Source organism: Macaca mulatta, chromosome 11 (assembly GCF_049350105.2).
Source record: "Macaca mulatta isolate MMU2019108-1 chromosome 11, T2T-MMU8v2.0, whole genome shotgun sequence".
In the NCBI taxonomy this organism is placed as follows: domain Eukaryota; kingdom Metazoa; phylum Chordata; class Mammalia; order Primates; family Cercopithecidae; genus Macaca; species Macaca mulatta.
Window position 1 is genome coordinate 128,878,178 of NC_133416.1, and position 15,786 is coordinate 128,893,963.

General features: G+C 53.5%; 1 protein-coding gene across 24 annotated transcripts in view; it reads right to left on the reverse strand.

Moving 5' to 3' along the window:
• Positions 1 to 15,786, reverse strand: part of KDM2B (lysine demethylase 2B) — a 156,519-nt gene that overhangs the window by 82,771 nt on the left and 57,962 nt on the right. For all 24 annotated transcript variants that reach the window (XM_077955463.1, XM_077955461.1, XM_077955467.1 and 21 more), the window contains 3 exons: positions 12,599 to 12,714; positions 3,972 to 4,098; positions 24 to 496 (listed from right to left, as the gene is read on the reverse strand). In XM_077955463.1, coding sequence (XP_077811589.1) covers positions 24 to 496; positions 3,972 to 4,098; positions 12,599 to 12,714 — 716 coding nt within the window. The remainder of the gene's footprint in view (positions 1 to 23; positions 497 to 3,971; positions 4,099 to 12,598; positions 12,715 to 15,786) is intronic.

Below are 15,786 nucleotides of genomic sequence, written 5' to 3' on the forward strand. Positions count from 1 at the left end.
CCCCAGATGCCACTCCTGCCCACCTTCACACCCTCCAGGAGTGCCTGGGGGTCCTCGATGCCCTCGGGGACACACTTCTTGTTCTCCGGGAGGGATTCCAGTTTCTCCACCAGAGCTTTCAGGCCCTTCAGTTCAAACTCGGTGAGATGGGTCCATTTAGCAGAGACCTCCGTGGCGGGAGAGCCAGTGGGGGTCTTGGGGTAGTCTACGGGCAACGTGGTGGACTTCACGCTCTCCTCTGACTCGTTAGACAAAGTCCTTTTGAGGAACCGCAGGGCAGGTGCTTTGGGCTTCTTCCCAAGGGCCTCCTGGTCCTCGGAGGGCATGCTGGTGGGTGAAGCGGAGCCATCGGTGGGCGGTTTGGGTGCCCTGTCCCTGCCCTCGCCCTCCTCGTCCTTCTCCTCCTCCTCCTGAGGCTGCTGATCACAGGCCTCCTCCTCCATCTCCAGCCAGGAATCCGAAGAGAAGCCGTCTATGCTGGGCTTCCTCGGGGCATCTGTGGGGGAAGGGTCACAAGAAAGACCGAGATGACGCCTAACTCCCTGCCAAGGTCTTTGGAACTTCCACTCCCCAAAAGTCCCCTTTACTCCATAGATCTAGCTTCTCTGACAATCCTAATGGTCAGTACCCCCAGCCTCTGGAAAGACCGTGCTGGATGCAGGTTCAGATCCCTACCCTGCTGCTTCCCGGCTGTGTACACCCACAGGGGTTGCCTCGCCTCTCTGAACACTGGCACTTTATTTATTTATATAAAGACAGTCTCGCTCAGTCGCCCAGGCTGGACTGTAGTGGCACCATCTCAGCTCGTTGCAACCTCTGCCTCCCGGATTCAAGTGATCCTCCTGCTGGTGCGCCCACCACACTCAGCCAGTTTTTTTTAAGCTTTTTTTGTAGAGATGAGGTCTCACTATACTGCCCAGGCTGGTACCTGGCACTTTACTTTTTTTTTTTTTTTTTTTGAGACGGAGTCTCGCTCTGTCACCCAGGCTGGAGTGCAGTGGCCGGATCTCAGCTCACTGCAAGCTCTGCCTCCTGGGTTTACGCCATTCTCCTGCCTCAGCCTCCCGAGTAGCTGGGACTACAGGCGCCCGCCACCTTGCCCGGCTAGTTTTTTGTATTTTTTTTTTTTAGTAGAGACGGGGTTTCACCGGGTTAGCCAGGATGGTCTCAATCTCCTGACCTCATGATCCGCCCGTCTCGGCCTCCCAAAATGCTGGGATTACAGGCTTGAGCCACCGCGCCCGGCCTACTTTTTAATGTCTAAAAATAAGTCGAGCCTGGGTGCAGTGGTTCACACCTGTAATCCCTATACTTTGGGGGGCCTAGGCGGGTGGATTGCTTGAGCCCAGGAGTTTGAGACCAGCCTGAGAAACGTAGCGAAACCCCATCTCTACAAAAACTACACAAATTAGCTGGGTGTGATGATGTGCACTTGTAGTCCCAGCTACTTGGGAGGCTGAGATGGGAGGATCACTTGAGCCCGGGAGGTGGAGGCTGCAGTGAGCCATGAATGCGCCACTGCACTCCAACCTGGGCGACAGAGCAAGGCCCTGTCTCAAATAATAACAATAATAAGAGTACTAAAATAAAATAAAAACAAGTCTAAGAGAGCATTTATTATATGATTCAACTCATGTGAAATGTCCCGGGCAGGGGACGTCTACAGGGACAGAAAGTAGATGAGTTGCCTAGGGCTGGGGAAGGAGCGAGGAGGGGAGATAGAGACAACAGCTAAAGGGTATGGGTTTCTTTCTTTTTTTTTTTTTGAGACAGAGTCTCACTCTGTTGCCCAGGCTGGAGTGTAGTGGTGTGATCTCAGTTCACTGCAACCTCCACCTCCTGGGTTCAAGGGATTCTCCTGCCTCAGCCTTCTGAGTAGCTAGGATTACAGGTGCACCACCACATCCAGCTAATTTTTGTGTTTTTTAGTAGAGACAGGGTTTCACCATGTTGGTCAGGCTGGTCTCGAACTCCTAACCTCAGGGATCCACCCGCCTTGGCCTCCCAAAGTGCTAGGATTTTTTTTTTTTTTTTTTTTTTGAGACAGTCTCACTTTGTCAGCCAGACTGGAGTGCAATGGCATGATCTCGGCACACTGCAACCTCCACCTCCCAGATTCATGCGATTCTCCTGCCTCAGCCCCCCAAGTATGTGGGATTACAGGCATGTGCCACCACACTGGACTAATTTCATATTTTTAGTAGAGACGAGGTGTCACCATGTTGGCCAGGCTGATCTCGAACTCCTGACCTCAAGTGATCCACACGCCTCAGCCTCCCAAAGTGCTGGGATTACAGGCGTGAGGCACCGCGCCCGGCCCTGGCCCTAGGTTTCTTTTCACAGTGATGAAAATGTGAAATTGACTGCAGCAGTGGCTGCATGTATCTGTGAAGAGACTGAAAACCACTGGATTCTACACTTGCAATGGTGAATTGTGTGATACGGGAACTATTCCCAATAGGGCTGTTTAAAAAATGGAAGGCAAAGGAAACATTCTCAGAAGGCCGTGGTGTGGAGGACACAGGTACCCCGGACACAGACAGTGGCACACAGCGGCTCTGGATGCAGGGGGTGTCTCCCTCACGTTGTCTCTTCTCATTGGCAGATGGACTGGGAGAGTCAGAGGGAAAACAGTGGCAAGAAAACATAAGGAAGATGTGGGTACTGATTACCCAAGCACCACCTTGAGATTTCCTCCTGTGCCTGTGAATGGAATGTTCTTCTTCTGTCCTACATATCCAAGTGAGAGAACCAACCCTCGGCTTCCTGGCCTGGGGACTGCAGACACTCAGACAGCCTCTCGCTCTTCCCAGCCTCTGTCCCCGGGGGATCATGGAGTTACTGCGATCATAGCGGCTCTCACGCTATTTCAGGATCATTTCCCTTCTCTCCTACCAGGCTGGGAGCTCCAGAAGGGCAGGTTGTAAGGTTTCGGGACTTTCCAACCCCCGATTATCACATCATTGGGCGGGAATGAGGCTCGCGACAGACCTCACAGGCAAAGACTTCCCAGTGATGGCCCCAGAGGAAACACTGGTTCCCCATCATAGGCCCAGCCTGGAACCCCTGAACGTCATTAGGGATGGGGCATAAGGGAAGGCACAGAAGAGGCTTACTGTAAAGGGGGAAAAAAAGAATCTAAAAATCCTAGAGGCTGCAGGAAAAATTGTGCAGACCCTCAAGGAGATGGACTAGTGTCTCATCTTTCTATCCCCTGGTAAAAAAAAAAAAAAAAAAAAAAAAAAAAATGCTTTGTCTGAGATGCTGTAGACTCTACATCATCCAGGAAAACCCCTGCATGACAACAGCTCAGACATAGTCGAGAGGAATCACGTTCTTCCTCTAGATTGCTGGTCGGGGCTTGCAGTCACAGCCAGATGCAACTTCAGAGCGGGCGTCTGTGAGTCAAGATTCAAGGGCAGAGCCGTGTTGGGGGAATGATGTCTCTTTAAGCACTGGCAACAGGACAGGGCGCTGCAGCGGCTCCAAACACTCTCTCCTGCTCCTCCAGGCCTGCACCACCTGCCCTGGTCACCCCTCCTGCTGCCTCAAAGACGGCCTTGGGTTTTCGGGGACTGGCTGCATCTCACAGGACTGCTCTTAACATAGATAAAAACCCAACCTCCGGTGCAAGAGGAAAAATCAGCTGGTGTCCACGTAAGAGCCAAAAGAACAAGGATTCTCTGCTCTGTGGGGTGATCCTGTTTTAGCAGCCAAGCCCGGGGGGGCCCCAACCTGCATCTGCACAGCCATGGGCTGGAGGCCACACACGTGACTCTTTTGGGGATCCGAGTTCATTTTCTTGGACTCTGTATTCCAGGTGGGAAACTGACAAGAATGGCTTCCCCTGAGGGGTTCCTAGGATTCTGCCCAATACACTGATTCAACGAATCCCCAGATCGCAGGGAGTGTGAGATGATTTCTGACCCAGCTGTGCAGCCGAGGCCGTGGGCTCCCTCCGGTTCACTCACCAATAAGCATCGACTCCCTCTGGTATTCCTGAGTGAGGTGGGAGCGCTGGGTCACACAGTACACGTATCTCTCCAGGACATACCAGCACATCTCATAGTAGAAGGGGTAACGGAATTTGGGCTGCACCTGAAAACAAAGACGCAGGCAGGCAGAGGTCAGTTTCCAGAGGGCGCAGGGGGAAGGAGGGAGAGAAGTGCGGGGCAGGCTCCCTGCGGGTGAGGGTCACTGTCGTCGTCTTAGCGAGAGCATGGATGGTGGGGGAAGAAATGGTGGGGAGCTGGAAGCGGGATGCCGGCAGCATGCACAAATGAGGCGGAGGACAAGGCCCGCATGAGCGCCTCATCTCAAAGGTCCCTGAGCTGCACGCCCCGGAGGTTGGATGGGGGCCACTTGGTGCTCCTGTGAGATGCAGAAAAACAGAATTCTCCCCTGAGCTGCCTGCAGAGAGTGTGGGCACCTGCAGGTGGGAGCCGCTGCCTGATCCTAGCTACTACAGACATAGGTTCCTACTTGTTTCTGAAAATTCCTGCACAGATTCTGCTGTTCCTCCCTCCCGCTTAAAAACCAGAAATCAACTCCCAAGCCTTACCCATTTGCAGACAGGTTATGGAGCCTCCTCCTGCTCTTTGGGAGGGAGGCCAGGCCAGTGGACCAATGAGAGTGAGGGGGTGTGGCCTCACCTACCTCCAGGGGTGGGGCCTTGCAGGGGTCCACCTCCTGCTCCTCCCCACACCCACCTGGCACTGCCCAGCCTGCAGGGCCACAAGGGCTCCCTCAGACACAGGACCCAGGTATGACCTGAGACCATCGCGATGCTGAGCTGAGGGAGACACATCAGGTCTGGAGCAGGAGATTCCTTTTGTCTCACCTCCCTTTTATAAAAATAGCGAAGGTCTCACTCTGTCACCCAGGCTGGAGTGCAGTGGCACGATCATGGCTCACTCAGCCTCGACCTCCTGGGCTCAAGCGACCCTCCTGCCTCAGCCCTGTGAGTAGCTGGGACTGCAGGCACGCACCACCACGCTTGGCTGGGGTTTTTTGTATTTTTTGCAGAGATGGGGTTTACCATGTTGCTGGCTGGTTGTTTATCATAGAAGAGGAAGTAAAGGTGGAGACAGCTTTGTGTACTAGAACTGTCAAAAGGCCTGAGCCCCGGGAGATTCCACAGGGGGCAGTTCAGGGTCCGTACAGGTGAGATGTCACTGAAAGATGGGAAGGAAGTAACGTCACTGATGGCCCCAACACAAGCATGGAACGAGGTCCCTGGCACCCATACGGGGCCTCTCCTGCAGAGGCCACACGACGGTCTCACACGCCCACACTCACACCTTGCTCCCTGGCTCTCTTGTCAAGGGGGAGAGCTAGAGAGCCGTCCTTCCCTCCCTGATCTTATGCAAACTCAGGGAGTTGGATGGTGAACAATAACCGTCTCCCACCTTCTAGTCACATTGCCCTGCCCCTAATATCTTCACTCCCCTAATCTCACTCTCCCATCCCCTCATTCACACTCTCCTAACCCCCAATCACACTCTCCACCCTCTCTAATCACACTCCCCAACCCCCTAATCACACTCTCCCACTGTCCCCAAATCATACTTCCCAACCCCTAATTACACTCCCCAACCCCTATTCACACTCCCCACCCCCAATCACACTCCCCACCCCCTCTAATCACAGTCCCCACCCCCAATCACACTCCCCACCTTCCTATTCACACTCCCCATCCCCTCTAATCACACTCCCCACCCCCAATCACACTCCCTACTCCCAATCACACTCCCCACCCCATCAAACTCCCCACTCCCCAATCACACTCCCCACCCCAATCACACTCTTCACCCCTCTAATCACAGTCCCCACTCCCTAATCATACTCCCCACATTCCTATTCACACTCCCCATCCCCTCTAATCACACTCCCCACCCAATCACACTCCCCACCCCATCAAACTCCCCACCCCCCAATCACACTCTCCAACCCCTCTAATCACACTCCCCACCCTCCTATTCACACTCCCCACCCAATCACACTCCCCACCCCCATCACACTCCCCATTCCCCTAATCACACTCCCCATCCCCCAATCACACTCCCCATCCCCCAATCACACTCCCCAACCCCAATCACACTCCACACCCAATCACACTCCTCACTCCCTAATCACACTTCCCATCCTCCTATTCATACTCCCCATTCCTCTAGTCACACTCCCCACCCCCCAATCATACTCCCCACCCCCAATCACACTCCTCACCCCCTCTAATCACAGTCCCCACCCCCCAATCACACTCCACATCTCCCAATCACACTCCCCACCTCCCACACTCCCCACCCCCTAATCACACTCCCTACCCCCAATCACACTTCCCACCCACACTCCCCACCCCCAATCACACTCCCCACCCCCTAATCACACTCCCCACTCCCTAATCACACCCCCACCCTCCTATTCACACTCCTCATCCCCTCTAATCACACTCCCCACCCCCAATCACACTCCCCACCCCCCAATCATACTCCCCACCCCCAATCACACTCCTCACCCCCTCTAAACACAGTCCCCACCCCCAAATCACACTCCCCATCTCCCAATCACACTCCCCACCCCTAATCACACTCCCCACTCCCTCTAATCATACTGCCCACCCCAAATCACACTCCCCACCCTCCTATTCACACTCCCCACCCCCTGTAATCACTCTCCAACCCCTCTAATCACACTTCCCACTCCCCAATACACTCCTCACTCCCCAATCACACTCCCCACCCCCAACCACTCTGCCACCCCCTAATCACACTCTCTACCCTCCAACCACACTCCCCACCTCCCTAATCACACTCCCCACCCCCTCTACTTACACTCCCCACCCCCCAATCACACTCCCCACCCCCAATCACACTCCCCATCTCCCAATCACACTCCCCACCCCCTCTACTTACACTCCCCACCCCCCAATCACACTCCCCACCCCCCAATCACACTCCCCACCCCAAATCACACTCCCCATCCCCCAATCACACTCGCCATCCCCCCATCAAACTCCCCACCCCCTCTAATCACACTCCCCATCCCCTCTAATTACACTCCCCACCCCCTAATCACACTCCCCACCCCCCAATCACACTCCCCAGCCTCCTACTCACACTCTCTCCCCCTCCCCGAATCACACTCACCCACCCCCACTGCCCTGCTCTCTGCTGACGATAAACAGGTGACATTCCCCATCTGGGACAAAGACAACTAGAAGCCGACCTCGGTTCTCCTTTTGCCCTAAAATGCTATTTTCCTACATTTCTCAAAGTGCGCATCTGGAAAAGGCCCAAACCAAGTGTCTCTGAGAGTCCTGGCTCTCACTCAGCTCCTGGCCTCAAGGCCTCCTCCCACTGCGGGGCCTCCTCTCTCCGCCTGCACACTGGGTGCTGGGCTCTGCCTGCCTCTGATGGATGGAATGCTTTGCAATGAGATCATGGCCACCGCATGCTCTTCAGCCCCCGGGGGGATGCACGGAGTGGGGACTATCACCTAGCGGTTTCCTTGGCTCCAGCTCCTTTCCTGAGATCCCCAGTTTCAGTGCTGGGAGAGTAGTCATCTTTTCTCATAGTTACTAGATCAGTGCCCTCTGGAGTGTAAAACAGAGGGCCTCCTAGGCATGAAGCAAACCTTGATTTCCTATGAAGAAGGGTTTAGGGGACCTCAGCCCCACCTCTATTCAAAAGAAAGGGACAAAAGATTTTGGAAGAAATTACCAATACCTAAAAAGCAGGCTGAGGACAGACAGACCGCCATCCACATTTCCTAACATGAGACTTGATTGGTAAATCTCTGAAGTCGGCTTTGACTTTTCAAATCTTTTTGACACTGTCCAAGTTACTCTACTCAGACACCACGACCACCTGGGAATCTTTCTAAATCAGGGGCAAAAAATTGGGGGGCTGCATTTCAGGAGGGAAAGATAAGTCTCCCTTCTTTGTTGCTGAACCCAAGGGAAACCAGCTGGGTGAAAACAAATGCTGATGAAGGAATTCAAATTTATTTTTTCATTTTATTTTTTTTTTCCAAGAGAGGACTGTGGGAAACAAAAATTTGCAAAGAATTGACTTACAAACAGGTTGTCGCCTTCCACCCTTCGCCTTCAAAAGGTTTCAGCCACATGCCTGGGGACATTAAACATACGGTTGCTCAACATTATTTGTTGACAGACTCGGAGCCTCACCAAATTGAGTTAACCAACGTCAGTCCAAAACAAAAGGCAAGGCAGTCACAAGGCATGCAATGCTCCCAGCCTGCAGGTCATCCGTCTACCAGAGGACCTCAGGTGCCACCTCAGCCCTTCCTCAGAGGCCTAAGTCATCTTCAAGCTGAGTGACCTCAGGAGATGACAATGAAAGTTTCTCGGGTGTATCTAGAACTCCCAGGTCTCAAGGACTTGAAAAAGTCAAAATGTGAGAGTGGGTGGAAGTGTCCTACAATTTGTTTTTCTCCTGGAAAAAAAAAAAAAAAAAAAAATCAATGGGAAAAAAAAAAAAAGTCCAATGATAGGGGGAAGGGGAGAGGGAAGGTAAATTATTTGCAATTTCCAAATAGATTCCCTGGCTGTGAGGGAATGGGGTGTGTCGGCATTACCTTTTCTGGGAAGGATGCTTTCACTAGAGCTATTGGGCAGGGGTGGGGGTGGGGGGGAGATAAATAAAAGATAAATATAAGAGAGATGGCAGTTTAATGATTATTTGGACCATATCTATTCCTTATCAACCTCACTGAAGTTAAAAGAATGTAGTGATTATCGAGATGTTTTAGGTACCAAACGCACAACATATCCACTCGCTACTGTCACTCTTCCATCACTCTTCACAGCTTCAGGATAAGGGGAAGGGAAGATTTCACCTACAAAGGCTGGGGAATGGAAATCCACTAGTCCCCAAATGCTTGTATCTGTTTGTGCCGCCTCGTGGGCAGTGACACTGCAGGATGGGGTCACCTACCATCTTGCCAGAAAAATTTAAATGGTGAGGGTAAGACACAGCTTCCTAGAGAACCCTGGAGCTCCCTAGTTTAGATAGGGGTCCCCACCTTGGCCCACAAAGGCAAATTCTTTTTTTTTTTCTTTTTTTTTTTCTGAGATGGAGTCTCACTCTGTTGCCCAGGTTGGAGTGCAATGGCTCAATCTAAGCGCACTGCAACCTCCGCCTCCTGGGTTCAAGCAATTCTGCCTCAACCTACCGATTAGCTGGGACTATAGGCGTGCACCACCACGCCTGGCTAATTTTTGTATTTCTTCAGTAAAGATGAGGTTTCACCACGTTGGCCAGGCCGGTCTTGAACTCCTGACCTCAGATCATCCGCCTGCCTTGGCCTCCCAAAGTGCTGGGATTACAGGCGTGAGCCACCGGCGCCCGGCCAGGCAAATTCTTTTTCTAAGACAAAGCCACACCACGGAGCTTGGAGACGGATGGTTCCTTCTTTCCCACCTCCTGCATTTGGTTTCCAGGCAAAGCCATGTTTTAGGACTCTTAAAACACCTTTTTTTTTTTTTTTTTTTTTTTTTTTTTTTGAGATGGAGTTTTGCTCTTGTTGCCCAGGCTGGAGTGTAGTGGTGCAATCTCAGCTCACTGCAACCTTTGCCTCATGGGTTCAAGCGATTCTCCTGCCTCAGCCTCCCACGTAACTGCGATTACAGGCATGCACCACCAAGCCCGGCTAATTTTTGTATTTTTAGTAGAGACGGGGTTTCACTGTGTTGGCCAGGTTGATCTCGAACTCCTGACCTCAGGTAATCCCCCCACCTCAGCCTCCCAAAACTGCTGCGATTACAGGTGTAAGCCACCATGCCCAGCCTTTAAAACACTATTTTTAAATGGCCATAACATTCTTAAGAAAGCTCTCAGGGCTATAAAGAATGAAGCTGTAGTGAGCTGACAAGGAGCCCTGGCATCTTATCTGGTTCCAGAACTCCCTCCCCCGTGCCTTTTGTCTGCCCTGGCTCCTAAGGCATAAACAATTGGGCCTAGTAGCCAAGCCCCTCTCCCAAGATTAGAAATCAAAGCAGATTAAACAGCCTGCCGCTGTTCCCAGCCCAGTCTGCCCTGAGCCCCCCGCTGCCAGCCTGCTTCACTGAAACCAGATGGGGTGCCCACTCAAGGGAAGGGACAGTAGGCACTGGTGGGGGAGCGGACCTGCCATTCTCGATGAGGATGTGATATTCCACATAAGCTCAGTGTGACACTCGGGGTCCGGCCAGCTCCCTGCCAATCGTCATGGGTGGGGGAGGGGAGCTGGGCTCCTAAGGGAACCATGGGGCCCAAATCCACTGACTTTACAATTGAATTCCCAGGGGGATGGGGTGGTTGTCCAGCAAGTTGCCACAGCCTTTAGAAATCCCAGCCTGACTCCAGCTTTCAGGAATTGCCTGGAAAGTCGTGGACCTGACTTCTACTAGATTTCTCCGTCTCTATTCCACACATCTGCTCGTGCACAAACTGGCCTGTACTCCAGGACAGGCCAAAGAACAGTTGGCCGGAGCCCCAGACAGCATTGACCCAGACTGTGAGATGGCCGCTTGTGTCCAAACAGTGCCTTTCTTCTCCTGAACGCCACGGGGCGGCTCCTCCAGACCAGGGTGGGGGCTGGCCTTCCCCAGGTGGGACGGGGATGGCAGGCCACAGAGGAGACGGGAGAAAGTCCACAAAACGAGGGCCTCCCACAGGGCCCCAGTCCAGACACAGGTCTCTGCAGATCTAGGCGTCACGCATCAATCTGAAGAGGTACACACGCCTCGCAACATCTGACCACCAAACACAGCTCCGAGTGGTCTCCAGGAAACCCCCAGACAAGGGCCCGCAATGCCGAGACTGTTCAATGTTCGGATACAAAGGCAGTAGCTAATACTTTGCTCATGTATGTGATTTTGTGCAAACCAAGGCCTGAAAACAAGACCAGCAGAGACAGGGGCTCAGTACAGAGCAGGTGCCCTTGTGAGAACTCTCCTTAGATCTACGCAGAGCAACACCTCACCAGGGCAAAAAGTCATCTCAGAGGCAAATCCCAAGAAGAAATGGTGTGGTCTGGCTACAGAATGGAATATTATTCAGCCATGAAAAGGAATGAAGCTCTGGCACATGCTACAATGTGGATGAACCTGGAAATCATTATGCTACGTGAAAGAAACCAGACACAAAAGGCCACATATTGAATGACTCCATTTACATCGAATGTCCAGAATAGGCAAATCCACAGAGATAGAAAAGAGATTAGGGCTAGCCAGGGGAAAGGCGGGGAGAAACAGGAAGTGACTGCTTGTGGGTACAAGGTTTCTTTTCGGAGTGAAGAAAATGTTCTGGAATTAGTGGTGATGATGACACAACCTTGTAAAGACACTAAAAACCACTGAATTGTATACTTTGAATGGTAAACTTTAGGGTATATGAATTATCTCTCAATTTAAATAAAAGAAAATGAATATTTGAATAGCTATGTTGAAAAAACAGGAACTAGTAGAATGAAAAATGGGCCTTTTTTGCCCCAAGTCTCCAGGGTTTTTTTTGTTCTGTTTTGTTTTATGTATGAGACAGGTCTGGCTCTGTTGCCCAGGATGGAGTGCAGTGGCGCGATCTCAGTTCACTGCAACCTCCACCTCCCAGGCTCAAACCACCCTCCCACCACAGCCTCCCAAGTGGCTGGGACTACAGGCTCGCACCACCACGCCTGGTTTTTTGGTATTTTTGGTAAAGACAGGGTTTCATCATGTTGGCCACGCTGGTCTCGAACTCCTGACCTCAAGTGATCCACCCACCTCGGCCTCCCAAAGTGCTGTGATTACAGGCGTGAGCCCGGCCCCAAGTCTTCAGTTTTTTACCCAGTTTGGGACTTGTCTTACGTGCCTGGGGACACGTGATCAAGTCCTAGCATGAGAAAGGCGGTGGCAAGGTCGGGCCACTTGTCCTTTTCAGGGACACTCATGGAGCAAAGGACATACATCAGTTACCTGAGCCTCCGCCCTTGGTCCTAGGACGTGGGGTGAGTAAAGGAAACTTGATGTGTGGGAAACTAGCACCGTCCCCATCAAGGGCAAAGAAAAGCCTCAGCCCCAGGGAACTAGGGACGTCCCCAGCACATATGGAGACTAGCTCAGAGACAGTACCCAGGGGGACTCAGACACTGGCTTCCTCAGGGTCTCTCCCCAGTCAGATCTGGGGTCCCTGGGGAAAACACATAGCCAAGACCTGACCTCGGACCAGGCCAGGCCCTTCCAAGATCCACACCCATCCTCCAAATAACAGTGACCAAATCTCCCAATCCCTCGCACCACTTTCTCCATGTGAGAAGGAGGAAGAGGCAGGGTCCCTGAAATCTCACGGTGCTTTCTCAGAGGTACTTCCTCTTCCCCAAGGGGGTTTTGGCTGCCCCCAACCTGGAGGTGAACAGAAACTCCAGGGCCTCCGGGTGGAGCTCCTGCGGGCATTCCCCTGCCCCCCGCCCTGCAGAACCAGAACTGAGGCCAGCTTGAGGCAGGAAGCGGGAGGGAGAGGGGCAACTGTGGAGGACTTCAGCATGACCTGTCCCACACACGGAGCACCGGCAGAGCTCAGGGGCCGGGCGCGCACACGAGGAGAGAAGGGAACCTTCTTACCCGCGTCCTGTCCTCAATCTCGTAGATCCGCAGCTGCATGGGCACGTTAAAGCTGTGCAGGATGTTTCCGCCGAATACCAAAGAGTCTACAGGGGTGTAGACGGCATGGATCCAACCTGGGGTGGGAAGGGCAAGGAGAGGATGAGTCGCTGGCCCCTGTGGGCTCCCACACCTCACAAGGCTGCAGGGAGGGAGAGCGAGCGTGCAGGAGAGCGCAGGGAGTGGAGAAGAGCAGCCAGGGCCTGGAGCAGCGGTGCCCAGCGATGCCTGCTGCAGAACACCCAGGCCTGGGTCGCCGAGAAGACTCACACTTGCAGCCCTGAGCAGCCACTGCCCGGCTCAAGTCAGGAGCCGGGAAGCTGCAGATCAGCCCCCACTTCTTGAGGACTGTGATGACAAAAGCTTCCTCCGGGGACCTGGCTGCAATGGCCAGCAGAGAGGCAGGCCCTTTCCCCACCTACACGCGGGCCAGGGAGTCCTGCCTCCCCTCCCAGGTGGCACACACGTCCAGAGCCTTTCCCCACCATCCCACAGGGGTCACAAAGGATGCTTGGAACCACGACGAAGGACTGACGTCTTGCCAGAGCTGCAGGACCCAAGCACTTTCCTCCGCCCAAGTCCATCTTCTTGTCATCACACTCCACCCAGGCCCCTTTCCACACAGTCTCCTTGGTCACACAATGCCTGCATGCCCCCCTCAGCTCTGCCGTCAACTCTGCCCCACGGGCTGCTGGCTGCTGGTAAGTCTCTCCTGCCGCTTCTCACAGCTGGGAGCTGCAGGTTTCCATCTCTTCAGGCTCCCAGCCTGGAGCCAGACACAGTCACCATCACAAGGGAAATGGAGGCAGGTAGTGGTGCACCTCTGTGATCCCAGCACTTGTGAGGCTGAGGTGCGAAGACCTTGAGCTCAGGAGTTTGAGATCAGCCCGGGCAATATAGTAAGACCTCATCTCTAAAAAAATAAATAAATAGCGGGGCATGGTGGTGCACACCTGTTGTCCCAGCTACTCAGGAGGCTGCGGTGGGAGGATCACCTGAGCTCCAGAGTTTGAGGCTTCAGTGAGCTGTGATAATGCCCCTGCACTCCAGTCTGGGTAAGAGAGCAAGACCATCTCAAAGAGAAAAAAAAAGAAAAAAGGACAATAGAGGGCCCACCTTGTGCCAGGCACAGTGGTCTAAGGGCTTTCTGGGCCTTAACTCATTAATTCTCATGAAATCCCTAAAAAGTGTATACTATGTTCAACCTCAATTTACAGATGAGGGCCAGGCACGGTGGCTTACGCCTATAATCCCAGCACTTTGGAAGGTCGAGGCAGAAGGATCACCTGAGGTCAGGAGTTCGAGACCAGCCTGGCCAATATGGCGAAACCCGTGTCTACTAAAAATACAAAAATTAGCCAGGCGTGGTGGCACATGCCTATCATCCCAGCTACTTGGGAGATGGAGGCATGAGAATTCCTTGAACCCGGGAGGTGGAGGTTGCAGTGAGCCAAGATCGTGTCACTGTACTCCAGCCTAGGGGACAGAGTCAAAAACAACAACAAAAATTACGGATGAGGAAAGTGAGGCACAGAAAAATGAAGTCACCTATCAGGATTTTGAGCCTGGGAAGTCAGGCTCCGCATGGTCCATGAAGGCTGGGAGAAAGCCCCTCATTCACTGGGACACAGAGCTAACGCATTGCAATTCACAGTGGTCATACTGCAAGTACTCAGGTGACATGTGTGTGGCTCCTGGCTGCCGGGTCACACAGCGTGGGGCTAGGGGATGGGCAGGAGGAGAATCAACCCCAATTCACAGATGCTGAAACTGAGGGCACAAAGGGGAAAGTCACTTGCTGAACGAATCACAGCTGGCAAGCGACAGCAGCTCCGTTTTTAGCCACCACGCTGTACAGCTGCCGCTGCATTAATGGCTCCGCACAGGCCTGTGAGTCCCAGGGGACAGGCAGGGAAATACAGAGGGGAGGCAAAAGGAGAAATGCAGAGAGAAATAAGGACAAGGGCGGACAGAGGCGGAGCAACTCACAGTGAAGGACAGAGAAGGGTCGGCTGGGGGAAGGGTGCAGGAGAGGGAAGGGTGGCGGCACCCCAAGACCCTGCACCCTGAAGGGCCTGGCCCTGGAGGCCGCTGTCCCCTCCTCTCCCGGCCATGCACTTTATTCTTTTGCTCTGAGGAAAATTACAGCAACTGCCCCTGCCCCCCAAGCCCGAGCGGTTCCAGTCTCTTTCCCCCAATGAAACACGCCAGCCCTGAGTCATGGGTGGTCACCGCTGCTGGGAGCAACACTACCGCCTGGAAGACAGCACAGACTGTGAGGCCACTGCTGGCATCTGCAATGGACACTCAGCCGCTGGCTCTCCCCACCAGGGCAACGCATGGAACAGAGCTGGCCATCCTCAGGGGAGAGCAAGGCAAAGCTCGTCACCAGGAGCCCAGTGCTGCCCAGTAAAAGCACGAGGGCTTTGCTTTAGGGAACCTCATTCTGTGCCTGGCTTCCAGAGCCTCTGGCGTGGGCCATGAAAGACAGCTGCTGTGCTGACCAGGTGTGCAGTTGCAAGTGGCTGTCGAGCTCCCCAGCTTCCCACCCCACCGCCTTCACCCTCCTCTGCACAGGAGCATGGCTGCCGCCCTGAAAGAGCCCTCTATCTCCACATCCACTTCAGTCTCCTGCCTCTGCTGCCTGCAGGCTGACCTCAACATTTCCATGTTCCACCAAGTGGAACCATGCTATTGAATGTTGTTACTGTTGTCAGCCCCATTATCCTGGCAACATTTCCTAGTTGTACAGGCAACGAGGATGGTGCATATAAGATGCAGGTGCGTCTTACACGGCCTCACAAGTCCACCTCCCTCTCTGCAGAAAGCCCAAGTCCAGGGGCTGGGATTCCAGCCTGTTCCCTCCACTCCCCTCCCTTCTGGGGAACTTGCTGAGCAAGTCCTGAACCCATATAAGCAACTGGCATTGGTATCTGTGGTCGTCTCAGTCGATCATGAGGGCTCTGGTAGAGGATGGTGCCCACGTGCATCCATCTTTACCAGCCCTGGACTCTCCCTATTCTCCTGGCAGGTGCAGAGGCCGACACACCTGACTTACATCTGTTGCCCTGATGCGTGAGCAAAGAGGAACACAGAAGAGGCTGCTGCTGCAAGGAGGGGGCAGGGGATCTGCACGCCCAGACGCTCAA